The 24,000-nt window shown below is 41.0% G+C and overlaps 1 protein-coding gene and 1 pseudogene across 1 annotated transcript in view; both read left to right on the top strand.

The window, feature by feature from the left end:
* The window catches only part of LGR5 (leucine rich repeat containing G protein-coupled receptor 5), a 143,169-nt gene that overhangs the window by 62,684 nt on the left and 56,485 nt on the right, over positions 1–24,000 (top strand). Inside the window, exon 3 of the mRNA XM_066368565.1 lies at positions 15,689–15,760. Coding sequence (XP_066224662.1) covers positions 15,689–15,760 — 72 coding nt within the window. The remainder of the gene's footprint in view (positions 1–15,688; positions 15,761–24,000) is intronic.
* On the top strand, positions 9,756–10,063 carry LOC136393087 (10 kDa heat shock protein, mitochondrial pseudogene; annotated as a pseudogene).

Below are 24,000 nucleotides of genomic sequence, written 5' to 3' on the forward strand. Positions count from 1 at the left end.
AGGTGTAGAATTTCACCAATTTAGTATTGTTCAACTGGTGCCAAACCTTAATTACTGTTTTTACATCTACATGCGTATAATTAAGCAGAATGTTTCATATAGTATTCTACCTGAACTGATAAATGACCAACCATACAGCTAGATATACATATTTAGATATCTGCCATTTTGTGTGTGTGTGTGTGTCTTTTGTTATGACAATTAAGGCATTGTTTTGAAAGTACTCTTTCATTCAGCTTATTCAGTACATCTCTATGTTTTATTTCTTTATCCATTAGAAAACTGCTACTGACATTGTCAATAATTAGTAAAACTCCCACCCCAAAACTCAATTTTTAAAAATCAATAAATTAATTTTTCAAGTTACTGTTAATAAATTCAAGTTACTAGGTCTTCACCTGAGTGCTAATTACTCAATAGTATATCATTTCCCTAGTTTAATTCATGTAACATGTTTTAAAGCCTGTAGACAGCCACGGTTTGTTCCTCATCCACCACTGGAGCTTAGCAACAGTGCCATAGTTTAAAATCCTCTAAGAATCAACGAAGCCCTAGAGGTACTCCCTGCTTTAATGTTTACAAATATACAGTGTAACCCTGGAGAAAGTGACTATCTGGAGCAAATATCTAGAAAGAATAAAAGTCCTCACAGTTCATTGTCTCCTTCTCCCTCTCCTGACATTCTGGAGCGCTTACTGCCTGTGCAACATGTTTTGGCACATTCAGCTCTCGTTTGTTATTTATTTTTTATAAGTCTACAAGGTGACCAGATATGCACAGGTCAAATGTCCTGCTGGTGCAATGTGATAGCACAGGAGGAGAGCTTTTTTCTTTCACAGGAAAAAAAAAAAAAAAAAGCCACATCTGATCTGTGGGGAGGCAGAAACACAGGACTCCTGTCCTGTCTTGACTCTGCCACTTACTAGCTAATCATCCACTTGACCTCCCTGTGCCTCAAGGAATAACGGTGAAAGCTGCCCTGTGTGTGTTTTAAGGTGTTTCTGAAGATCAAAGGAAGTGATGATGGAAGAACTCTGGTAAACTAATTTGCATATTGAGTTGTATCAGTAAAATAAAAACACTTTCAAGAATCTTGCAAGACCCTGGCCGAGTAGTTCAGTTAGTCGTAGTGTTGTCCCGATACACCAACGCTGTAGATTCCAGTCAGGGCACATACAAGAATCAACCAATAAATGCAGAAATAAGTGGAACAACAAATCAATATTTCTCTCTCTCTAAGATCAATCAAATAAAAAACACAAATTAAAAAAAAGAAGCTGTAACTTCCTTTTCCTCTATTTCATGAGCTTGATTTTGCAGTAATCACAGGTATCCAGACTTGTGAAGGAAAAGCTATTTCCAACTATGAGCTTTAATAGATATAGACCAGTGGTTCTCAACCTTTCTAATGCCGTGACTCTGCAATACAGTTCCTCATGTTGCAGTGACCCCAAACCAAAAAAATAATTTTGGTGGCTACTTCATAACTGTAATTTTGCTACAGTTATGATTCAGAATGTAAATACCTGATATGCATTATGTATTTTCCGATGGCTTTAGGCAACCCCGCCGGGGTCGCGACCCACAGGTTGAGAACCGCTGATATAGACAACCACTACAGATAATTCTTTACCAAATTTTAACATCCTGAGCAATGATTGCATTTCTCTCCAACAGTATCTCCCCCAGGCCTACTCAGGTGTACTAAGGACCTTATGTTAATGTTTGCTATGGGACACATAAAAGATCCTACACTTAGTCTATCAGAGTATGATTCAGATGTTAGGAGCTAAATGTGGCTGATGCCAACATCTACCAGTTCTATTAAACTTAGGTTGATAGTCTGATTAAACCAGAGGCAAAATGAATCACTATCATTTTAAACAGTCTCAGTTCTTTATTTTCAAAGTAGTATTTTAGAATATTCCCAGGTTCTAAAGCTATTGGAATCAAGTACTTAATTTAGGAAAGAAACATAAGAAGCTCTAGGGAAGTCTGTTTCTGAGTTACTATTGTTCCCTGGCCCCATTTGCTCATATTATGGTTGGCCTTGAAGAATCTTTATATAAATAGTAGGTATCACTTATTGCAGATGAGATTTTAATGAGAGATACCACCAAAGTTCCCAAAAGCACAAACTATGCTTGTTACTTCTACTTCCTCATCCTGTTGCTGAAACTGGTGAGAGCTGTCCTGCCTGTCGTTCCAGATTATTTTTTCTGAATATCAAATGAAATGATGATGAAAGAACTTTGGTAAACCATAATTTACATATTGGATTGTGTTGGTAAAATAAAAACACCTTCATGCCCATGAATGATCTTCCTGCCCCTTGGCTTCCACAGTGCTTAATCTCTTGTCTTTACCGACCTGACAACTGATGAAAAATGCTGCTTCTTTGAAACTATTTTTCTCTAATATTATTTCATGGAAGTCATTTTGCTTCTCTTCCAAATGTCCATCGATACAAGATATAGGCATTTAGATATCTGTCCTTGTGTGTATAGCTGTGTGTATATTTATCTGTGTGTATGTATATATGTACATTTATGTATTTAAATACATGTATGCACAGTATACACATATATGTGTGAGCATGAATATATGTGTATTTATGTGTATATATGTGTATGTATAAATTTTGTTATGATAATTAGGACACTATTCTGAAAGTGCCTACCTCTCTGTCTCCTGTTCTTTTCCCCTTTAGCATCCCTTTCGCCTCTACTCCCAAGTCCTGTAAGATGTAGGCATTCCTCAAATTTCTGCACTTAGTTTTATTTAATCCTTTCCCGGTACTTTTTTTTTTTTTTTTCCTAAAATGAGAGCAGAATGGGAACTTGCTCTCTTGGTTCCTGAGATTAACACTAGAGGAGAGAGCAGAGTGGAGAGCCGGGAGAGGCCACGTGGAGGAGGCCAGGAGAAGCAGCCAAGATGGCAGAGTGCTGAAGGAAAAGCCAGTCTGTGCAGAGTTTGTGCAGGGAGAAGGAAGGAGATGGGGAACAGAGGTGAATAAGTCTGGTGAGCTAGAAACCTTTGATTCTAGGAAACTCAGACAAGTCAGCAGCCTTGTGAGCACTGAATGAGTGGGTTCTGGAGCCCAGTGTGTGTTGTACTTGCCCGCCAGGTGCAAGCTAGGATTAAAGATGATGGCCCACCATTGCCTGGCTCCATTGCCTCCCCACCGACTGTCCGAATCCAATGCGAACCTGCATGGGCCAGGCGGCTGTGATGGTAGCCCTGGCTACTGGCTATACAGATAGGAAATTAAATGCCAGATATTTCTATCTTTTTTGAGTACGGCACAGTCAACAAGTTTAGAATGGAAAGAGTATGGCTGGGACAGGGAGTTCCATTAAAGTCATCAAATTACACTGACAGCCACTGCTTAAGACAGGGGTCCCCAAACTTTTTACACAGGGGGCCAGTTCACTGTCCCTCAGACCGTTGAAGGGCCAGACTATAAAAAAAACTATGGCCCTGGCCGGTTGGCTCAGCGGTAGAGCGTTGGCCTAGCGTGCTGAGGACCCGGGTTCGATTCCCAGCCAGGGCACACAGGAGAAGCGCCCATTTGCTTCTCCACCCCTCCGCCGCGCTTTCCTCTCTGTCTCTCTCTTCCCCTCCCGCAGCCAAGGCTCCATTGGAGCAAAGATGGCCCGGGCGCTGGGGATGGCTCCTTGGCCGCTGCCTCAGGCGCTAGAGTGGCTCTGGTCGCAACATGGTGACGCCCAGGATGGGCAGAGCATCGCCCCCTGGTGGGCAGAGCGTCGCCCCTGGTGGACGTGCCGGGTGGATCCCGGTCGGGCGCATGCGGGAGTCTGTCTGACTGTCTCTCCCTGTTTCCAGCTTCAGAAAAATGAAAAAAAAAAAAAAACTATGAACAAATCCCTATGCACACTGCACATATCTTATTTTAAAGTAAAAAAAACAAAACGGGAATAAATACAATATTTAAAATAAAGAACAAGTAAATTTAAATCAACAAACTGACCAGTATTTCAATGGGAACTATGCTCCTCTCACTGACCACCAATGAAAGAGGTGCCCCTTCCGGAAGTGCAGCGGGGGCAGATAAATGGCCTCAGGGGGCCGCATGCGGTCCGCGGGCCGTAGTTTGGGGACCCCTGGCTTAAGAGGAGTTCCTGGGACATGGTTAATACTGAGCAAAGGTTAACTGTTTCGAGGGCAGGCAAAAGGTCTTTTTCTTTTAAATGGACAGAATTTAGCATAATGACTCATTCAATGCCTGTCACTTCGTATATTCAAAAGCAATTGTAGAATTTAATTCCATGATAGCAGATAAATTATCAGAATTTTCTGGAAGCTATTTCCATGGATTTTTTTCAACTGTATATTTGTAAAGCCAGTAGCCACAGCCACCATCACAGCAGCCTGGCCCATGCAAGTTCGAACTGGATTCAGACAGCCGGCAAAGAAACAATGGAGCCAAAAACTGATGGGCCATCATTCCCGATCCTAGCTTGCACCCAGTGGGCAAATAAAAAACACACACTGGGCTCCAAAACCCACCCACATTCAGCGCTCACAAAGCTACCGACCCATCCGAGTTTCCCAGAATCAAAGCTTTCTAGCTCACCAGACCTATTCACCTCTGTTCCCCATCTCCCTCCTTCTCCCTGCACAAACTCCGCACAAACTGGCTTCTCACTCAGCACTCCACCATCTTGGCTGCTTTTCCCGGCCTCCTTCACGTGGCCCCTCTCCGCTCTCCTCTCTGCTCTCTTCTCCAACATTAATCTCAGGAACCAAGAGCCCAGTACTTTTCAATTAATTCATCAACATGTATTTATTGAGCCTCTGGGAACATAAGAGTGAATAGGACTTGCTACGGTTAGTTGGTTCATTCATTTATTCAATCATTCATTCAAGAAATGCCCTTCTGAGGGAGCTTACAGTCTAGTGGGGGAGACAGATAAAAAACAAGGAAGCATGTGTACATGATGTTTGTGACCAGAGTGAGGAAAAACAGAAGCATGGTTAGGTAGAGAATAATTAAGAAGGGATGGCAGGAGGTAAAGGCTCTCTAAGAAGGTGACATTAGGGGGGTGAGGAGGAGTTGGTGGTCCTTAGAGCTGGGGTGGAGTGCTTCTGGCAGGGGGGGTAATGTGAGCTGAGTCCCTGAGATTGGGAAGAATATGACATGTTTGTGGACCTGAAAGAAGATCAGAGTGGCTGGAGCAGGATGAGATTGGAGAAGACCAGATCAAGCAGAACCAATAGACAATTTATAGAATTCAAATAAGAGCAATTGGGAGCTATAGAAGGGATAGATGCAGCTTATTAACACAGTAGGATTTATGATTTTTAAAAATGTCTCTGATTTCTGTATATAGAATATATTAGGGAACTGTGGAAGCAGAGAGACCCAGCTAGGATACAATTGTAGTTGTCTGGGCAGGAAACCCAAAATGTAAACTATCTCTGCTATATAGATGACCCCCAAATCGATATTTCTTGTTCAGATCTTTTTTGTCTTTGCTAGACAGGCCAGTGATCCCCAAAGTGTGGTCCTAGACCAGCAGCCTTATCAGAAATGCAATTTTTGTGCCCCACCCCAACCTAGTGAATCAGAAACTCAGGATTGGACCCAGGAAATTGTTTTTAAAAAAGATCTCCAAGTGTAACCCTGGGCTTGCCTGGTCAAGGCACATATGGGAGTTGATGCTTCCAGCTCCTCCCCCCTTCTCTCTGTCTCTCTCTCCTCTCTCTCCCTCTCTCTCTCCTCTCTAAAAATGAATAAATAAAAAAAATTTAAAAAAAAAAAGATCTCCAAGTGATTTTGATGCATGATAAAGTTGAAGAACCACTATTTTAGGACAGTGGTTGTTGAATTATAAGTGATTCTGAGAATTAGCAGGAGTGCTTGTTAAACCGCAAATTGCTGGGCCCCACAAGAGTTTTCCAGCAGGTTGGGTATGGGAAGGGAGGATGTCAAGAATTTGCATTTATATCGAGCCCTGGCCAGTTGGCTCAGTGGTAGAGCATCGGCCTGGCGTGCAGGAGTCCTGAGTTTGATTCCCGGCCAGGGCACACAGGAGAAGCACCCATCTGCTTCTCCACCCCTCCCCCTCTCCTTCCTCTCTGTCTCTTTCTTCCCCTCACGCAGCCAAGGCTTCACTGGAGCAAAGTTGGCCTGGGCGCTGAAGATGGCTCCATGGCCTCTGCCTCAGGCGCTAGAGTGGCTCTGGATGCAACAGAGCAACGCCCCAGATGGGCAGAGCATCACCCCCTGGTGGGCATGCCGGGTGGATCCCTGTTGGGCGCATGCAGGAGTCTGTCTGACTGCCTCCCCGTTTCCAACTTCAGAAAAAATAATAATAAAATAAAATTTAAAAAAAAGAATTTGCATTTATAGCAAATTCTCAGGTGATGCCAATACTGCTGGCTTAGGGACCACACTTTGAAAATCATCAGCCACCTAACTGACACCTCCACCTTCTCCACCAATACTTTAAAAGTTGACAGCCTAGAACCAATTCATCGGTGCTCTCTCTCAAAAGCTTTTTCTCCTTCCTTTCCTGCTCACCATCAGCATTCTGACTATCCAAACTTGTGATTACTGTGTCTGTCACTCCTTTTTGTGTCTGTCATTCTTTCTGTCCCACTCTCTATATCAGCCAATTTCCAAGTCCCAAAGCTCATCATTCCACATTGTTTTTCCATTTGCTTATTTTATCACCACCTCGTTCAGGCTCTTATTGTCTCTTCTGGATAACTGTTAAAATCTATTAACAATTCACTTCTCCTAATTCTCGCAACAGTTAATGAATGATTCATTGTCTCTGGGGATGGAGACCACGAAAGTCTTTAAGTTTATTCATCAATATTAGACTGTATGAGAACTATTTCACAGTTTCCCCTCTTGAATGGGCATTAGAATCACATGGAGGATTGTTTAAACTACTAATTACCAGGACTCATTCCCAGAGATTCTGATTTAATTGGTCTCATTGGGAACCCAGACATCATTTTTTTAAAGTCTGTGAGGTGGAGGGGCTGAGACCCACTGGGATATATGGAAGCATCACAGCAGAGGAACTCATCAATTGATTGAAGAGAGGCGCTGAAAGGGAGCTCCAAAGGCGAGAGATGACTCTGAGGAAGGTTTTGAGATTAAGTGCCAGGAGACCAATGAGGCACAGTCAATAGAAACAGGAAATTCAAGGCCAACAAGTGGTATTTTGAAGGCAAGAGGATGTCTAGTTCTGGATATACTAAGTGTTAGGTGCCAGCAGGACATCCAACTACAAATGTCAATGACACAGAATGTGAGTCTGGAGCACGATCAGCTTGTTCTGAAGACAGTGATGGAGAATCATTTACAAAGAGGTGATTGTGGAAGGTGCCAGGGTAGCTGAGGCCCTAGAGGGAGGGTATGGGCTCTGAGTTTCCCAGTGTGTTCTCCTCCCATATTAAAATCACCTGGGCTGCTGATTTAAAAGGCAGATTCCCAGATCTTTCCACCAAGAAACTGATTCTCTAAATCTGAGGTGGAGACTGGGGCTCTGAATTTTGTGTGGTTCCTAAGGCAATGGCAATATACACTAAAGTTTAAGCACAACAGGATAGAGGGGAGAAAAGATGTGTGAGGACAAAGACTTGAAGATCATTTATGGTTGGGGGATGAGAATAATTCAAAAAGGTGAGAGCCCTGGCCAGATAGCTTGATTGGTTAAAACATCGTCCCAGAGCACAGAGGCTGCTGGTTCAATCCCCATCAGGACACATATAGGAACAAATCAATGTTCCTGTCTTTCTCTTGCTCTCTCCTTCCCTCTCCCTGAAATCAATAAAATAAACATTTAAAAAGGAAGGAGGGGCTAGCAAGACAAAAAAAGACAACCAGTCAGTGGTGAGAGCCGGAAGATTATACAGGATCTGGAAGCCAGTGGGAGGACTATGAAGAGGAAGCAGTGAGCAACAGTGTTCTATGGATAATAAATGACGCAACCATTTGTGTCCTTGTGTTATTCCTGCTTTAGACCAACCTAAGCTCCAGACCAAGCTAACTTTTAACCAAAGGTATGATTAAAAACCCAAAGTTTAGAACCAAAATGCTATGTTGAATTAAATTCTCATGTGTAAACTTTTCTATGTAAGCTTGAGCAAATAACCTGATCTTTTTTAGGCTCACTTCCCCATCTGTAAAAGGGAAATAAACATGTCACTTGTTTAATATGATTACAATAATTAAATATCACAATTAAAATACTTAACATTATACCTAGGACTTATGAATTGTTTAATAAAAGGTAGATACTGTTTGTATGCCCAGAAGTACTGTGCATGGTACATTGAAAGTGATGAACTGAAATTCAATAAGCAATGATGGAGTATTCTTCAGCTGCTTCTGATCTAGTTAAGTAATGGCCTGGCAGCCAGACCTGAAGCAGCTATAGCATGGTGGCCAACTGTCTTTGGAAACAGGAGCAAATAGTCAATCAATAAATACTGAGTCCCTAGCCAGTTGGCTCAGTGGATAGAGCGTAGGCCCAGCATGTGGACATTCAGGGTTCAATCCTTGGTCAGGGCACACATGAGAAGCAACCATCTGCTTCTCTTCCCCTCCTTCTCCCCCTTCTCTCTCTCTTCCCCTCCTGTAGCCAGTGGTTTGGTTGGTCCCAGCATTGGCCTCAGGTGCTGAGGATGGCTTGGTTGATTTGAGCATCAGCATCAGCCCCAGACAGGGGTTGTTGGGTGAATCCCAGTCAGAACACATGTGGGAGTTTGTCTATCTCCCCTCCTCTCACTTTAAATAAGTATGTAAATAAATAAATAAATATTGATTCAGCTTCTTGCTCTGGACAGGCAGTAAGATTCTTGACCTTAGGATGCTCTAATCAAATCAGGTAGACTCCTTGCAAAAGAGTATAAAATTAGTCTTTATAGACATGGTTATATAGAATATATTCTACAGGAAAGTTGACTGTGGACAGAGATAATTAGGAAGACTTCAGAAAGGAGCTGAAAATTGAACTTCATTAGTCTGTGGTGAAAAATACCGGAAGGTCATACACCCACAAAAGGGCCCCTGTTGGCCTAAAGAGTTGATTTATTCAGTCCAGTGGTCTTAGCCCTTGAATCTTTTTTTTTTTTTTTTCTTCTTTTTCCAAGTGAGAGGAGGGGAGATAGGGAGACAGACTCCAGCATGCACCCCCACCAGGGTTCACCTGGCAACCCCCATCTGGGGCTGATGCTCTGCCCATCTGGGGCCTCTGGAACTGAGCTATATTTAGTGCCTGAGGTGGAGGCTCCATGGAGCCATCCTCATCCCTGGGACCGATACCCTGGAACCAATGGAGCCATGGCGTGGGGACAGGGAGAGAGGGAAGGGAGGGGTGGAGAAGCAGATCGTCGCTTCTCCTGTGTGCCCTGACTGGGAATCAAACAAGGACATCCATATACTGAGGCAACACTCTGTCACTTCACCAACCAGCCAGGGCCTGAATCTTGAAATCTGAATTACTTGTTATCCTATCTCAGAGTGAAGACAGCTCATAAATACACGGTGTAATAAAGATGTTTTCCCTGCTCCCGCTCGTCGGGCAGTGGCCTGAGCAGAGCCAGCAGACCAATCCTGGTGAGAGCCACTGGGAAGGGGCTGGTGGCAGGGCGAACAAGGCTGTGCACTGAGCAGCCTTTTCCCAAGTCCATGTGTCTAGCGGGCGGGTCTGCTGCTCTTTCCTTGCAGCCACTGTCACCAGAGCACAGTATGAACTGTGGCGGCCACTATCATGGCAGAAGAGGCATTTAGAAAGTTTCCCTCCCTCTTTGACTGAATATTAGTTGAAAAAGAGTGCTGCGGAAGCTGTAGACAAAGGAGGCATTATGCTTCCAAGAAAATCTCAAGGAAAAGTATTGCAAGCAACAGTAGTAGCTATTGGGTCTGGCTCCAAAGGAAAGGGTGGAAAGATTCAACCAGTTAGCGTGGAAGTTGGAGATAAAGTTCTTCCAGAATAAGGAGGCAGCAAAGTAGTTCGAGATGACAAGAGATCATTTCTTATTTAGAGATGGTGACAGTCTTGGAAAGTATGTAAACTAAAGTAAGTCACCATTGAAATGGCATCATGTGAAACTGCTCATTCCACTGAAGTTCTGAAATCTTTCATCATGTAAATAATTTCTGTGTCTTTTATAATAAAATAATGATATCCAAAGAAAAAATGGCAAGTAAGATTTTTGGCTGGATTTGACTAATTAAATATGCTTAACTCATTGGGAGGCAGGGAGGGGAGATATTACAGTTTTTGAAATTTTCAATTTCTTGAGGCATATTAGGATGCCCTTTTTCTTCAGTGGGTAGAAAAACAGTTGACAGAATGTCATAATCTTTGTATCAAAGGCTGCTGAGTAGGCTGCTGCAAACCTTAGAAAATGAACTCCAGAGGGTTCAACTTTAAGTATCTGGGCCCTACCTGCTAGCATAGCCCACAGGTGGGCTTGATCAACCACAGCAATGACTTACTGCCGGCAGAGGCAAGATTAGTAGATTACAGCTGACAGATGAGTTTCATCCTATTTGTGTCTAGCTCTTTGATGACTCAGACAGATGCTGGCCTCTGTATGGATAAACCCAAAGCCAAACCTGTAAATGTAGTGGCCCCCAAAACAATAAGAGCACTTAATCAGTTGGGTAGAATCATAAACAGTCTCTCTTCATTGACTATTATATTTGGTTTGACTTTTTTTATTGCGTTGTCATTTGAAAGTCCCTAATTACAATTGTGGTTTTTGCTAACTTTATTTTAGATGAATTTTTTTTCAAATAGGAATATTTTGACACCAGAAGAGAATAAGAAACTTCAGAAATTATATGTTTAAGTGGCAGTTTACAATTATTAGGTGAATTATGACACAGAAGAGTGAAAGGAAATTGAGAAATAGTAACTGAGCCACTGAAATTAATATTGGAAAATCACAGAGAAGGAAAATAGTACCACAAAACTGGAATTAAACAAGGGTCATCCAGATCTTCAGAATGTGAAGGAAGGGAAAACTACTACCATTAAATCTGATATTATCCCTCTAGGTCTCATGTACTTTGGAAAAGTTGGAAAATAAAGCAGTAATTTCTAGGAGCCAGCAAGAATTTTCTAAGTAATCTGAAATGTATTCTTTTAATTCATAAGGCTATCATATTAAAGTTCATTCTGTCGATCATATAAATAGCACTGTTGTTACATTGCTTCCATGCTCCATAAGAAAAGACGACATTGCCTTTAAATGAAATTGGAAAGCAACAATATTTTTTTCTCTTAGATAAAAACTTTTTGAGCTTCGATATTTTTTTTTTTTTTTCATTTTTCTGAAGCTGGAAACAGGGAGAGACAGTCAGACAGACTCCCGCATGCGCCCGACCGGGATCCACCCGGCACACCCACCAGGGGGCGATGCTCTGCCCACCAGGGGGCGACGCTCTGCCCACCAAGGGGTGATGCTCTGCCCACCCTGGGCGTCGCCATGTTGCGACCAGAGCCACTCTAGCGCCTGAGGCAGAGGCCACAGAGCCATCCCCAGCGCCCGGGCCTTCTTTGCTCCAATGGAGCCTTGGCTGCGGGAGGGGAAGACAGAGACAGAGAGGAAAGCGCGGCGGAGGGGTGGAGAAGCAAATGGGCGCTTCTCCTGTGTGCTTCTCCTGTGTGCCCTGGCCGGGAATCGAACCTGGGTCCTCCGCACGCTAGGCCGATGCTCTACCGCTGAGCCAACCGGCCAGGGCTGAGCTTCGATATTTTTATCTACAAAGTATGGATAATAATAATCTCTGATCTACCTCATATAAAGTATGGCAAAGTGCTTTTAAAATGTTAGTGACATTCAATAAAGAAATCTCACAATAAGCAGGAAGAAAAACGCAGGGTGAAGGGATGGGAGGAAGGGTGCAAGAGAAAAGAGTAAGGGTAGGTGGGAAGTGCATGTGTAGCCTATAAACAATTTGAGGGCAGAAAAAAGACTTTAGTGGAAGAACCCTATCTAAAGTAATATTAATAAGTGAAATGAGATCCAGGAAAGTAAAATGACTTGTGTTACGTCTCACAGCACATTCATGGTGAAAAGAAAGAAAACCAAAAAGGAAAGAAAACAAACACAAAATGACGAAGAGTTAGAAGTCAAAAGAATTCTCTCAAGAACTGACCTGGGAGGGCTGGTGGAATTAGCCCGGCCCTCTCGCTTAGCTCTGCAAATGCTTCTCTGCCTTTGGAACTCAGCCAAGGCAGCCCATGTTGGATCATTGTTCCTTGCACAGTAATTTTCCCAAGGGTGCCAATCAGAAAGCAGGGTCAAGCACCCACTTCTGCTCTCAGGGCTCATCCCATTTTATCTACACATACCTCTCTCTCACCAGACCAGTGTCCAGAGAGGAGGAATCACGACCTGCATTTGAATCCTTTGCTCTTGTCTTGCCATTTTAGAAAAGAAGCTAGAAACAAACAAACAAACAAAAAAACACTTTATAGTACTTTACTTTAGGGATCCAAATTACTGTGGCAATTAAAAGAGACAGGCATTCCCTGCCCTGGCCGGTTGGCTCAGTGTTAGAGCGTCGGCCTGGCGTGCAGGAGTCCCGGGTTCGATTCCCGGCCAGGGCACACAAGAGAAGTGCCCATCTGCTTCTCCACCCCTCCCCCTCTCCTTCCTCTCTGTCTCTCTCTTCCCCTCCCGCAGCCAAGGCTCCATTGGAGCAAAGTTGGCCCAGGTGCTGAGGATGGCTCTCTGCCTCAGGCGCTAGAATGGCTCTGGTCACAACAGAGCAATGCCCCAGATGGGCAGAGCATCGCCCCCTGGTGAGCATGCCGGGTGGATCCCAGTCGGGCGCTTGCGGGAGTCTGTCTGACTGCCTCCCCATTTCCAACTTCAGAAAAATAAAAAAATAAAAAAAAAAGACAGGCATTCCCCCAAATACAGTATTTTAGTTGGTTTGGTTTATATAGCACTAAAGCATCTAATTATTTGATTCATTTGAAGGGACTGTGTCTACTTAATGGTTTTTCTGTTCAGTGGCAGTTAAGTCAATAAAACTAATAGTGATGGCACACTATGGGTCTTATATATCGAGCAGGATCTTGTCCATATGATGTAAAACATTTTTTATAAAGTTGTATCTTATTGTAGAAACGAAGATGATGAAAAAGATATCCCCATGCAATAATTTTAGGAACAGATAGAGGGGAAAAAGAGAACTAATATTCTCTCTGCCAATTTGTATAGAGGTCTCTAGGGCCAGAACAGAGTTGCCCGGAGATTTGTTAGTTCACGTTGTCACGGGAAAGATTTCTGTGCAGTTCTCACTATTTGTGTATCTCATTCTAACGTGGGTTTTTTTTTTCTATAGTTTAAAATTACTGAAACTACCTCCCTTGGCAAAGAAATAAGAGGGGAAAGAGAATATGATTTTCTTAAATTGTTGTTTTTGTCAATGAGATAGAGCTTCCATCAGCCTAGCTCATAGCCAATAACACATCATAAATTCCTCTGCTTTAAGACAAACTCCCCTGATAATACAGGTCAGTGGTTCCCCAAATTAGTTCTGTACACAGACTCACAGACTCAGGGACTCTCAAAGTCCTTGCCCAGAAAAGAAAAACAATTCATGTGAAGCGAGTTATATTTCAGGAAATGTAACAGAATGCAATTTAGCCTAACAGTAATTTCAACTAATAAAATAAATAAATAAAAATGTTTTTACGCTCTCCTCATTTCCCAAGTCAGTGTCTTAGAAACCAGCAAGCTGCTTGATACTGGAGCAGCAGTAAGAGTGAAGTCCCCTTTTGGAGGCTAAGTTCCAGAACTTAAAAATGGACTGTTGGCCTGACCTGTGGTGGCACAGTGGATAAAACGTCGACCTGGAAATGCTGAGGTCGCCAGTTCGAAACCCTGGGCTTGCCTGGTCAAGGCACATATGGGAGTTGATGCTTCCTGCTCCTCCCCCCCTTCTCTCCCTGTCTCTCTCTCCTCTCTCTCCCTCTCTGTCTCTCTCTCCTCTCTAAAAATGAATAAATTAAAAAAATAATAAATAAAAAATTTAAAATTTTTTTTAAAATTTTTTTTAAATAAAATAAAAATAAAAATGGACTGTTGAAGTCATGACTGTGACTTCAGCGACATTTTGGCTGCCTCTACACAGTTCCTAGTCAGTCTAGTCTGGTCAGTTCAGCCGCCTGCTATCGCCAACCAAATCTGAGTCTTTCTTAATTAGTAAGCTACTCTATTATGTCACGGTCATACACAATTCACGACTGCAAGATTCTGTATAGTGCTTGGGACACTAATCAAACGCATGTGGGTTATCTATAATGGAACCATACATAGAAAATGTACTCTTTTTTGGCGGCCTACATTTCCTCTTGACCCCAATGGTGTGTCAGGTTGGATTTTTCCTTTCTTCTGCATCAAATCTCCCACTCCTCGCCACCTCCCTCCACACGCTGCGCTACCGCAGCCACTGCCGTGTGAACTCGTCCTTTCTGCTTCCGCTCTTGCCTCTGTTCTCCTCTCGAAAAAGCTCCCATCTTTGTAAAGTATATGATTGTCTAACCATTATGCTGTGCACCTGAAACTATATAATACAGAATAAAATGGAAATGTAAAATATATTTAATTTAAAAAATTAAACCAGAAAAAAAAGTCCCATCAGAAGGATCTTTTTGTTTGTTTGTTTGTTTGTTTGTTTTTGGTATTTTTCTGAAGTGAGAAGCAGGAAGGCAGACTCCCACATGTGCCCATCTGGGATCCACCCAGCATGTCCACTAGGGGGTGATGCTCTACCCACCAGGGGCCGCTGCTCCATTGCAACCAGAGTGATTCTAGCGCCTGAGGCGGAGGCCATGGAGCCATCCTCATCACCCAGGCCAACTTTGCTCCAATGGAGCCTTGGCTGCGGGAGGGGAAGAGAGAGACAGAGAGGAAGGAGAAGGGGAGGGGTGGAGAAGCAGATGGGTGCTTCTCCTGTTTATCCTGGAGGGCTTTTTTAAAACACAGGTCTGATCCCATCACTCCCCTTCTCCAAGTCCTTATTGTGGCCTCCAGAACCCTGCTTGGAATGGCCCTGGACACGCCCCCACCCTACCTGCTGTCGCTCTCCCAGGTGACCGTTTCACTCCAGCCATGCTGGCCTCCTTGCAGTTTCTGAACCATCCCAGGCACACCCCCACCTCACAGCTTTTGCGGTGCTTTTCTCACTCTGTGGATGCCTGCTTGGCTCAGACCTCTGCTGAAATGCCCTCTCAGCAAAGGTTTCTCCCAACCTCTTATCTATAAATAATAGCTCATCACCCTCATAACCCAGGTTGCTGGCTTGAAGCCCAAGGTCGCTGACTTGAGTAAGGAATCACTCAGTCTGCTGCAGCCCCCTGGTCAAGGTACATATAAGAAAGCAATCAATGAACAATGAAGGTGCCTCAACGAAGAATTGATGCTTCTCATCTCTCTCCCTTCCTGTCTGTCTGACCCTCTCTCTGACTCTGTCTCTGTCGGAAAAAAAAAAGAAAAGAAAGAAAGGAAGAAATTTACAGAAACTCTTCACAAACTATAACAAAACAAGGTTTTTTATAGTTGTTTTTGGCATTTGTGGTTCGAACATAACTGTATTGTATTTTTTAACAACTAAATGAATTCCACACGAAGAGAACTATGTATACTCACTCTCTCTCCTCTCCCTTGAAACCCACAGACGTCTTGCCGGAAATGCTTTGACATACATTCCCAAAGGAGCTTTTGCTGGCCTTTACAGTCTCAAAGTTCTGTAAGTAAACTGGGTGTTATTTGTTATATTTCTGACTTCAGTGGCAAATGGATGCCGAGTAACTTGTAAAGGCTGAGTTTCTCTAATAAGCTATTTGGAACCATGGGATAACTCATCTAAATTCAAGTCTACCTGTATTGGTGCCATAGAGCAATATTATATATACCTGGCTGGATTTCTGTGTGAAAAAAAATTTCTCTCTCCTTAATATCTAAAATTGTTTGCCTCGAAATAATCAACTTATCAACTCAAACTTTTAAGAGTATTTTGATTTCCTTTTGTGTTATGAAATTGGGGAGAGTTTCTTGAATCATTTGGATCACCAAGTGAATAAATCACCATGATGCTAATGTAATGAAATCATGGCATCAGGCCATTTGCAAAGTTTGTTTCCTTATGAATAAAGATCGGCAAAAAAATAGCAAGTTTATGTTTTAATTGTGAATAGATGTGAAAAAGCCTAGTGATTGAGAAATGTTAATTCGTTAAGACTTATAAAAGTGAGTTTTCTTATTACTTAATGTTTGATTTCCCAATTTGTTTATCAAAAAAACTTGTAATTATTGACTATCTCCTTCTTCTATTATCCATTGCTTAATTTTCTTTCAGTGTGGAGGGAAAAAAAAGAGGCACCTAGGTAGAAAAAATAGGTAACGCAAGTAGAAAGTCATAGCAGGAGAATTTTATCTCAGTGAAAATAGTCTGATTTTGTCCCCTTTCTTTGAGATAAAAGTTATAAACTCTATAAAGGCATTTGATATATTTCTTCTCAGCAGAAATTACATTTTATTCACCCCAGGGATATACAAGCTATTTAAAAAGCTGTCTTATTTAAATTTAATATTTGTTAAAGGTCAAATTCAACAGTAGAACCATTTTCGGTCTGCTTAGGTGACTAGGTTTGGTTCCCTTGGGCTTGAATTATTTTTGCTGTTAGGCAGAAATATTTTTGAATTGTCATATTGCCAAATCCTAATGTTAATTCATTATGTGGTAGAATTCTGAGTTATAGCACCAACTTCAATACACCTATATCTCTATGAATGCAGCAAAATATTTGGAACCATTTAAAATGCATCACATAAATTAAGTTTGAATAAGATAAATAAGGTGATTTTTTCCTGTGTCAACCTATGTACCACTGAGTATTTTAGATACTCATTAATTTAATTATCCTGAAACTGATCATTTTAATTCACTTAACAAAATATAAATCAGATATACTGAGCTACAGTATATGTTCTTATGTGTGTGTCTGCATGTAAAGTTTATCTCTAGCCATCAAAATTATATGGAAATTCTGCATATATACCATAAACACATATAAATTATATAATATGAATATCTATGAATTAGATATACACAAGATATGATAATTATATAGAATTCTAATTTTATAATTTTGAATTCTCATGTTTGAATTACTCAAGTTTAGTATGAATGTTTTTATAACATTTTATAATTTTTAATTATATATTTCTAATTTTATTATACTACACTAAACATCCATGAAATTGGAGATGTTATCTGTCTTGGCCATTGGTCTATGCCAAACTCCTAGAACAGTACCTATAATCATGGTAGACAATCAAGAAATATTTGTTGAATAAATGACTCAGATCGATGACAAAGAGAGAACAAGGGGTTTCTAGACTTGTCAATGTTTCTTCATTTTGTCTGATGTAGACCTAATGCTCTATGTTTATGAATGCATTATCTGTTGCATTCTAAACAAAAAAAATGTGGGCTTCTATCTGTGGCAGGTTTTATTAACCCAAAGTACTTCTGCAATCATTTTGCTGCTTCCTATGGTGTGTTTTGCCAGAACACTTCAAAGAGCTTTGAATTAATCTGAATTAAAAATGAAAATCATAGGTTATCTCTCAAGTTTGTCATTTTACATGTAACTTTCCACCAGAAAAAAAAAAAATGAATGTAGTGTTTAGTTAGACACTCTCTCAATTTATCTTCTCCTAATTAACCATTGTCTCCTGTCTTTGGTATGTCACGGGTTCAGCAAAGCCTGGTGAGTGTGATACTCAAAGTGGCATTGAACAAATTAGTCCTGGAAATACAATCAGTGATTAATAAGGGTGGTCCATGCCCTAAGGAGTTTATAATCCAGTAGTAGGTTGTGGGATCAAGGTGGTGGACCAAGACAGACAAATAGATGACTTCTAATTTTCCTAGAAAGTGGATCCAGAATTGTGTGTAAGGTACTGTGGAACTACAGAGGCTGGAAAGAATTTAGTCCAGTCTGATTATTAAGTTTCAGGTTCCTGCCTGACTAGGCGGTGGCACAGTGAATAGAGCATCAGACTGGGATGCGGAGAACTCAGGTTCGAAACCCTGAGGTTGCTGGCTTGAGTGCAGGCTCACCAGCTTAAATGCGGGATCGCTGGCTTAAGCGTGGGATCATAGACATGACCTTATGGTCGCTGGCTTGAGCCCAAGGTTGCTGGCTTGAGCAAGGGGTCACTCACTCTGCTGTAACCCCCTAGTCAAGGCACACATGAGAATGCAATCAATGAACAACTAAGGGGCCACAACGAAGAATTGATACTTCTCATCTCTCTCCCTTCCTATCTGTCTTTCCCTAGCTGTCCGTCTCTCTGACCCTGTCTCTATCAAAAAAAAAAAAAAAAAGTTCAGGTTCCTAGGAGAGATATTTTCCCAAAGAGATAACCTATGAGCTGAATCTTGAAACACAAGTAGGAATTGGCCAGTCAAATAAGGTGGCTGACTGAGGGGACAATATGCACTGTTTCTTCTAAGTATTACATGATTTCTAACCACATATTCAGTTGAAAATGCTGTTAGTGCAGTTGAACAAATACCCCAAACATTACAAAACCATTAAAGATATATAACCATGGAAATATAAAACTTCTAAAAAATAATTATCATTAAATTTGCAGGAAAATATGAAACACAGAGCTCTCACTGAATTTTATCAACAAAGGTTGCTTTATAAATATTTTGTATTACGGGCTTTAAAATTTCTGGAGCAAAGTCTGTATTGTGACAGTTCTATAATGATTTACTTATTTAGGGGTGTCCGGTGGCTTTTTTGAAATCTTACTCTTCCAGTATCCAATTTCTCTGAGGGCAGCTTTGTGTCTTTATTTATTTATTTATTTCAGCCTTGATTCCCCATGGCATCTAGTGAGATCTAGTCCTCAGGGCCTCTTGAAGTGCCAGAGACCAGTGTTAGCCTCTGCATATGATGGAATTAATAGAATTTTGAGATAGGATGAATGTTTTCTGTGATATTTTATTCCCATCTTGTCCTGTAAGAGAGAGAATTATTTTGATACTACTCATTGATAAGAAGCACTTATATGTGAGAATATCTATATCATACTTTCTCATTTCTCTACTACAACATCTATAAGTTGTCCTGGCATTTCGTATTTATTTTAATAAGGGTTCTTTTCCTTCTTTTTTTAATAATATATGTGTCATCTATGATACATTTTAACTTATTTGGGTTTTCTTTTTCTTTTTACTTTATTTTTTGTTAGAGAGACAGGAAGGGAGGGGAGGACAGAGATGAGAAGCATCAACTCATAGTTGCTTTACTATAGTTGTTCATTGGTTGCTTCTCATACATGTCTTGACAGAGGGGCAGGGGGGGTGCTCAAGCCAAGCCAGTGACCCCTTGCTCAAGCCAGCAACCTTGGGATCATATCAATGATCCCGTGCTCAAGCTAGCAACCCGGCTCAAGCTGATGACCCTACGCTCAAGCCAACAAGCCTGCACTCAAGCTGGCAACCTTGGGGTTTTGAACCAGGAACTTAGCATCCAGATCAATGCTCTATCTACTGCACCATGTACCACTACCGGTATGGCTTAACTGTTCTAGTGTCTGTCTCGACTTTTACTCTCATTTCCCTGTTCTTACACAGAGTAGCTTTTGATCATGTTAGTTCTCTCACACCAACATTATTTATTAAAAGTAGAGACAAACATCTGACTCATTCAGAAAAATGTCTCCTAGGGTAATCATATCTGAACATAACATCATGTATAAAGTAATATAGATATAGATATAGATATATAGATATAGATATAGATATAGATATAGATATAGATATGTGTATATATATATTACTTCATTATAAATTACTCATTTCTCTTTATAATACAGTTAGAGCAGTACATGATGTTGACATTTTTTGAAATGATGTCTGTAGATAGATTGTATTTTTATGAATTTTTATCTAAGCATGATAGATGAAACATTATTAAATATTTATTATTAATGGGAGAATCGGGTCCAATAGGGCTGAGAACCACAGAGCTAGAGGTAAAATGCTGAACAAGACAGACCTGTCCTTACCTTCATGGAAACTCTCAAATGTCTGATAAAGTCCTAAAGTCATGGGGAGAAAGAAATAACGGATTATATTGTAGTATGGTGAGAAAGATAATATAAAAGTAATTTTGTCTGGGGCCGTGACCAATATACGGAGAGTAAGGAGGGCATATGGTAAGGAGAAAGATAGTAGTAACACAGTCCATCAAGATGGACAATGAAGCCTTGGCTGGTTGGCTCAGCGATAGAGCATCGGCTGGCATGTGGAAGTCCCAGGATCAATTCCTGGGTAGGGCACACAGGAGAACTGACCATCTGCTACTCTACCCCTCCCTCCCTTTCTCTTCCCCTCCTGCAGCCATGGCTCAAATGGTTGGAGCAAGTTTGGCCTCAGGCACTGTGGATAGCACCATGGCCTTGTCTCAGGCACTAAAATAATTCAGTTGCCAAGCATCGGAGCAGCAGCCCCAGATGGGCAGAGCATTGCCCAGTAGGGAGCTTGCTGAAGGGATCCCGTCGGGGAGCATGCGAGAGTCTCTCTGCCTCTCACTTAATTAAAAAAAGGGGGGGGGGATGAACAATGAAGATAGCAACAGCCATCCTTCACTAGGGCTGTTTCATATCCAAACTTGTTACCATGAGCTGTAGAAGCTCACTAATTTTTAAGATTATTATCCCTGTAAATATTGACCTTCATAAAAAATAAGTTAGACCCTGCCTGGGTGGCTTAGTGGATAAAGCGTCATCCCGGCCCCCTGAGGTCGCTGTTTTGATCTCAGGTCAGGGCACCTACAAAAAACAACCAATGAGTACACAACTAAATGGAACTAAGTGAAACAGTGAGTTGATATTTCTCTCTCTCTCTCTCTCTCTCTCTCTCTCAAATCAATAGACAAATTAGAAAGAAAAATAAATTATTGGTTCTGTATTCCAAAACATCCAGACCAGTGGGATTCTGAACCAGGCAATATTCCCAACAAAGGTTCCTTTTCTTGTATAGGCTATTTGGTCAAGGCAAGTGTACCAGCACCAAAGCTACATAGAGGTGATGGGTAAAACTAACCACAGAAGGGTCACAATTAGCCAAAATTTTCTCATTCCCACATAGGCCCAGCATAAAGCATTGATAGTTATTATACTTGATACCTAAACATGGGACAATTAGGCAGAAGGAATACCTAAGGATCAAGCCATCATTTGTTACAAAGTTCCCTTCTGACATATTACTCATCTCATTCTGCTTTACGCACTGTCCATATTCTTATTTAGTCCTGTTGGCTAAAAAGATAACCCAAAACTTGTACTGTTAGAGTAGTGTGGGTAAGTGGTATGGAAGAGTGAATATTTTAAAGCTCCTCAGGGAAAAAAAATTAAGAAACTATGAAGTCATCCTTTGTCTCTGGAGAAAGCATTTCATTTTCTTTTCTTCCCCATATATGAATGAAAAAAAAATGAAGTTCTAAGTAGCTAAACTCATATTCAATTCATGTACATTCTGCTTGTATTCAATGTATTGAATAACAGCGTATTTGCAAAAGAATTCAGCAGCCATGTTGGGAATGCTTCCTGTTTTAATTGCACTCCACGGTGCTATAAACCCTTTAATTGTTTTGTCTCCCACTGGAATAGCTCAAACAAAAATAGAATTTTCTAATTAACTCACCGGAGACTTATAAGGATGTAATGGAGATAACTTGCTCCTGTTTTGTCATTTGAAAGTAATTAAACAAAAGTTCTTTATATAAGGAATGACTAGGACTTAAACTTTTTTTGTAAATTGTATTTTTGGCATTTTACTGGTAGAAGTAGTTGAAAATTAAATTATTGGAAGGTAAGAGTAGCTTTAAAAGTTATCATTAATAAAGTTGTTTAAGTTTCATTTTCTGAAGCCAGATGTATAAAGCTACTGAGAAATTTTGCAACTATTCAATGAAGGAAAACCATCTAAATATCTACTATCCTCTACTCCAATTTTACAATATTTTAAGAAGACCATATTTTAATAGTTTCAGGGTTTGGTTAGCAAAGCATAGAACAATTCAATACACTATACCAATAATATACTACTTACAAAGTTTAGACATTAAGTTTATTATCTGTATTTTATCATTTAAATTCATCACACAATAATGAATGACTTAGAATATATTTCTATAAAGTTAAAATTATATAATATATTTAAACTGCTTGGAAAAGTCTTAAATAGCATATAAATGTAAAGTTTTAATGTTTGAGTAAAGTATGCAAAATATAGAATTCAAGTTACAATTTTCATGACTCCCTAACTGGTCAGTGAAGTGTGAGATCTTCCTGAAACTTGACTTTGTTTGTAAGGAATTAATAAATTATAAGACTCTTGATTTATGAAATTTTATGGTTCACTTCAAGTTTAATATAATTAAGTTATTTGAGTAAAACTATTGGAATACAGGTCACGCAATTATATTCCTTAAAAAACAGAATCTCAGGCCCTGGCCGGTTGGCTCAGCGGTAGAGAGTCGGCCTGGCGTGCGGGGGTACCAGGGTTCGATTCCCGGCCAGGGCACATAGGAGAAGCGCCCATTTGCTTCTCTACCCCCTCCCCCTCCTTCCTCTATGTCTCTCTCTTCCCCTCCCGCAGCCAAGGCTCCATTGGAGCAGAGATGGCCCGGGCGCTGGGGATGGCTTCTTGGCCTCTGCCCCAGGCGCTAGAGTGCCTCTGGTCGCGCCCTGGAAGGGGCAGAGCATCGCCCCCTGGTGGGCAGAGCGTCGCTCCCTGGTGGGCGTGCCGGGTGGATCCCGGTCAGGCGCATGCGGGAGTCTGTCTGACTGTCTCTCCCCGTTTCCAGCTTCAGAAAAATACAAAAAAAAAAAAAAAAAACAGAATCTCAGCCATGGTGAGAAAAGCATAAATTTTATGACCTCCAGATATTTTTCACATCTTATTTGTATATGACCTCATATTTGCATATGTGAAAGTATAATAAACAACTTTATATTTCAATCCTCAAACATCTTATTAATCAGATATTATTCTAATCCCATGAAATATCAAGAGTCAGGGAAGTTAAATGATTTGTTTATCAAGACTTAAAACTTAGGGACTATCTTCAAGTTCAATGTAGCCTCAAGTTCATGTGAAAATATTCTATCTGAAACACTTAGCATAGCATACAGTGGTTCTCAGTGTGTGGTGCCTTGCTCAGCAACAAGGACATCACTTAGGAGTTTGTTAAAAATGCAAATCTCTGGCCCCTACCCCGACCTATTGAACCAAAAACTTTAGGGGTGGAGTTCAGCAAACTGTGACTTAAGTAACCTTTCAATGGATTCTGCTGAACACTAAAGTTTGAGAACCACTGGCATAGATTTTGTTGTTGCTGCTGCTATTATTGTTGCTGCTGATGATTTTATTTTCCCAATTAAAATGTTACCATTCAGTACAGTCTCACTCTATTTACTAGGTTTGAGAAAGGGCCAGTTCACAGAAAAAGGGCCAATCTTTGTTGAATGCTTACTCTGCAGCAGATACTGTTCTATAATATGCTTTCTCTCATTGGATGGTTACAATGCGCCCTGGGGGGTATTATTACTGGTCACTGAGACAGGGAGCAATTGAGTAATCAGCCTCAAGTCACACTGCTAGTGACAAGAAAGAGATGTTCAGATTCAAGAACCCATGCTCCATGGGTATGACCCATACCTTAGTCATACAACCTGAGAATGTGCACATTCAGCAAATACTCCTCAAAGTTAGACATAAGTGGAGCTGAATCCCAGCTAGTCGTCTAATGGAAAGAAACTTCGATTGTGGGGATGAGGGAAGTAGGCAACTTGTATCTGACATCCAAATATAAGTTTGTGACCTAATAAGCAAAAAATTTTCTTTAAAATATTTACTTTCCTAAAATAGTCTTATACCTCTGACAGAGTGGTTGCAAA

This window comes from Saccopteryx leptura, chromosome 2 (genome assembly GCF_036850995.1).
Source record: "Saccopteryx leptura isolate mSacLep1 chromosome 2, mSacLep1_pri_phased_curated, whole genome shotgun sequence".
Taxonomy (NCBI): domain Eukaryota; kingdom Metazoa; phylum Chordata; class Mammalia; order Chiroptera; family Emballonuridae; genus Saccopteryx; species Saccopteryx leptura.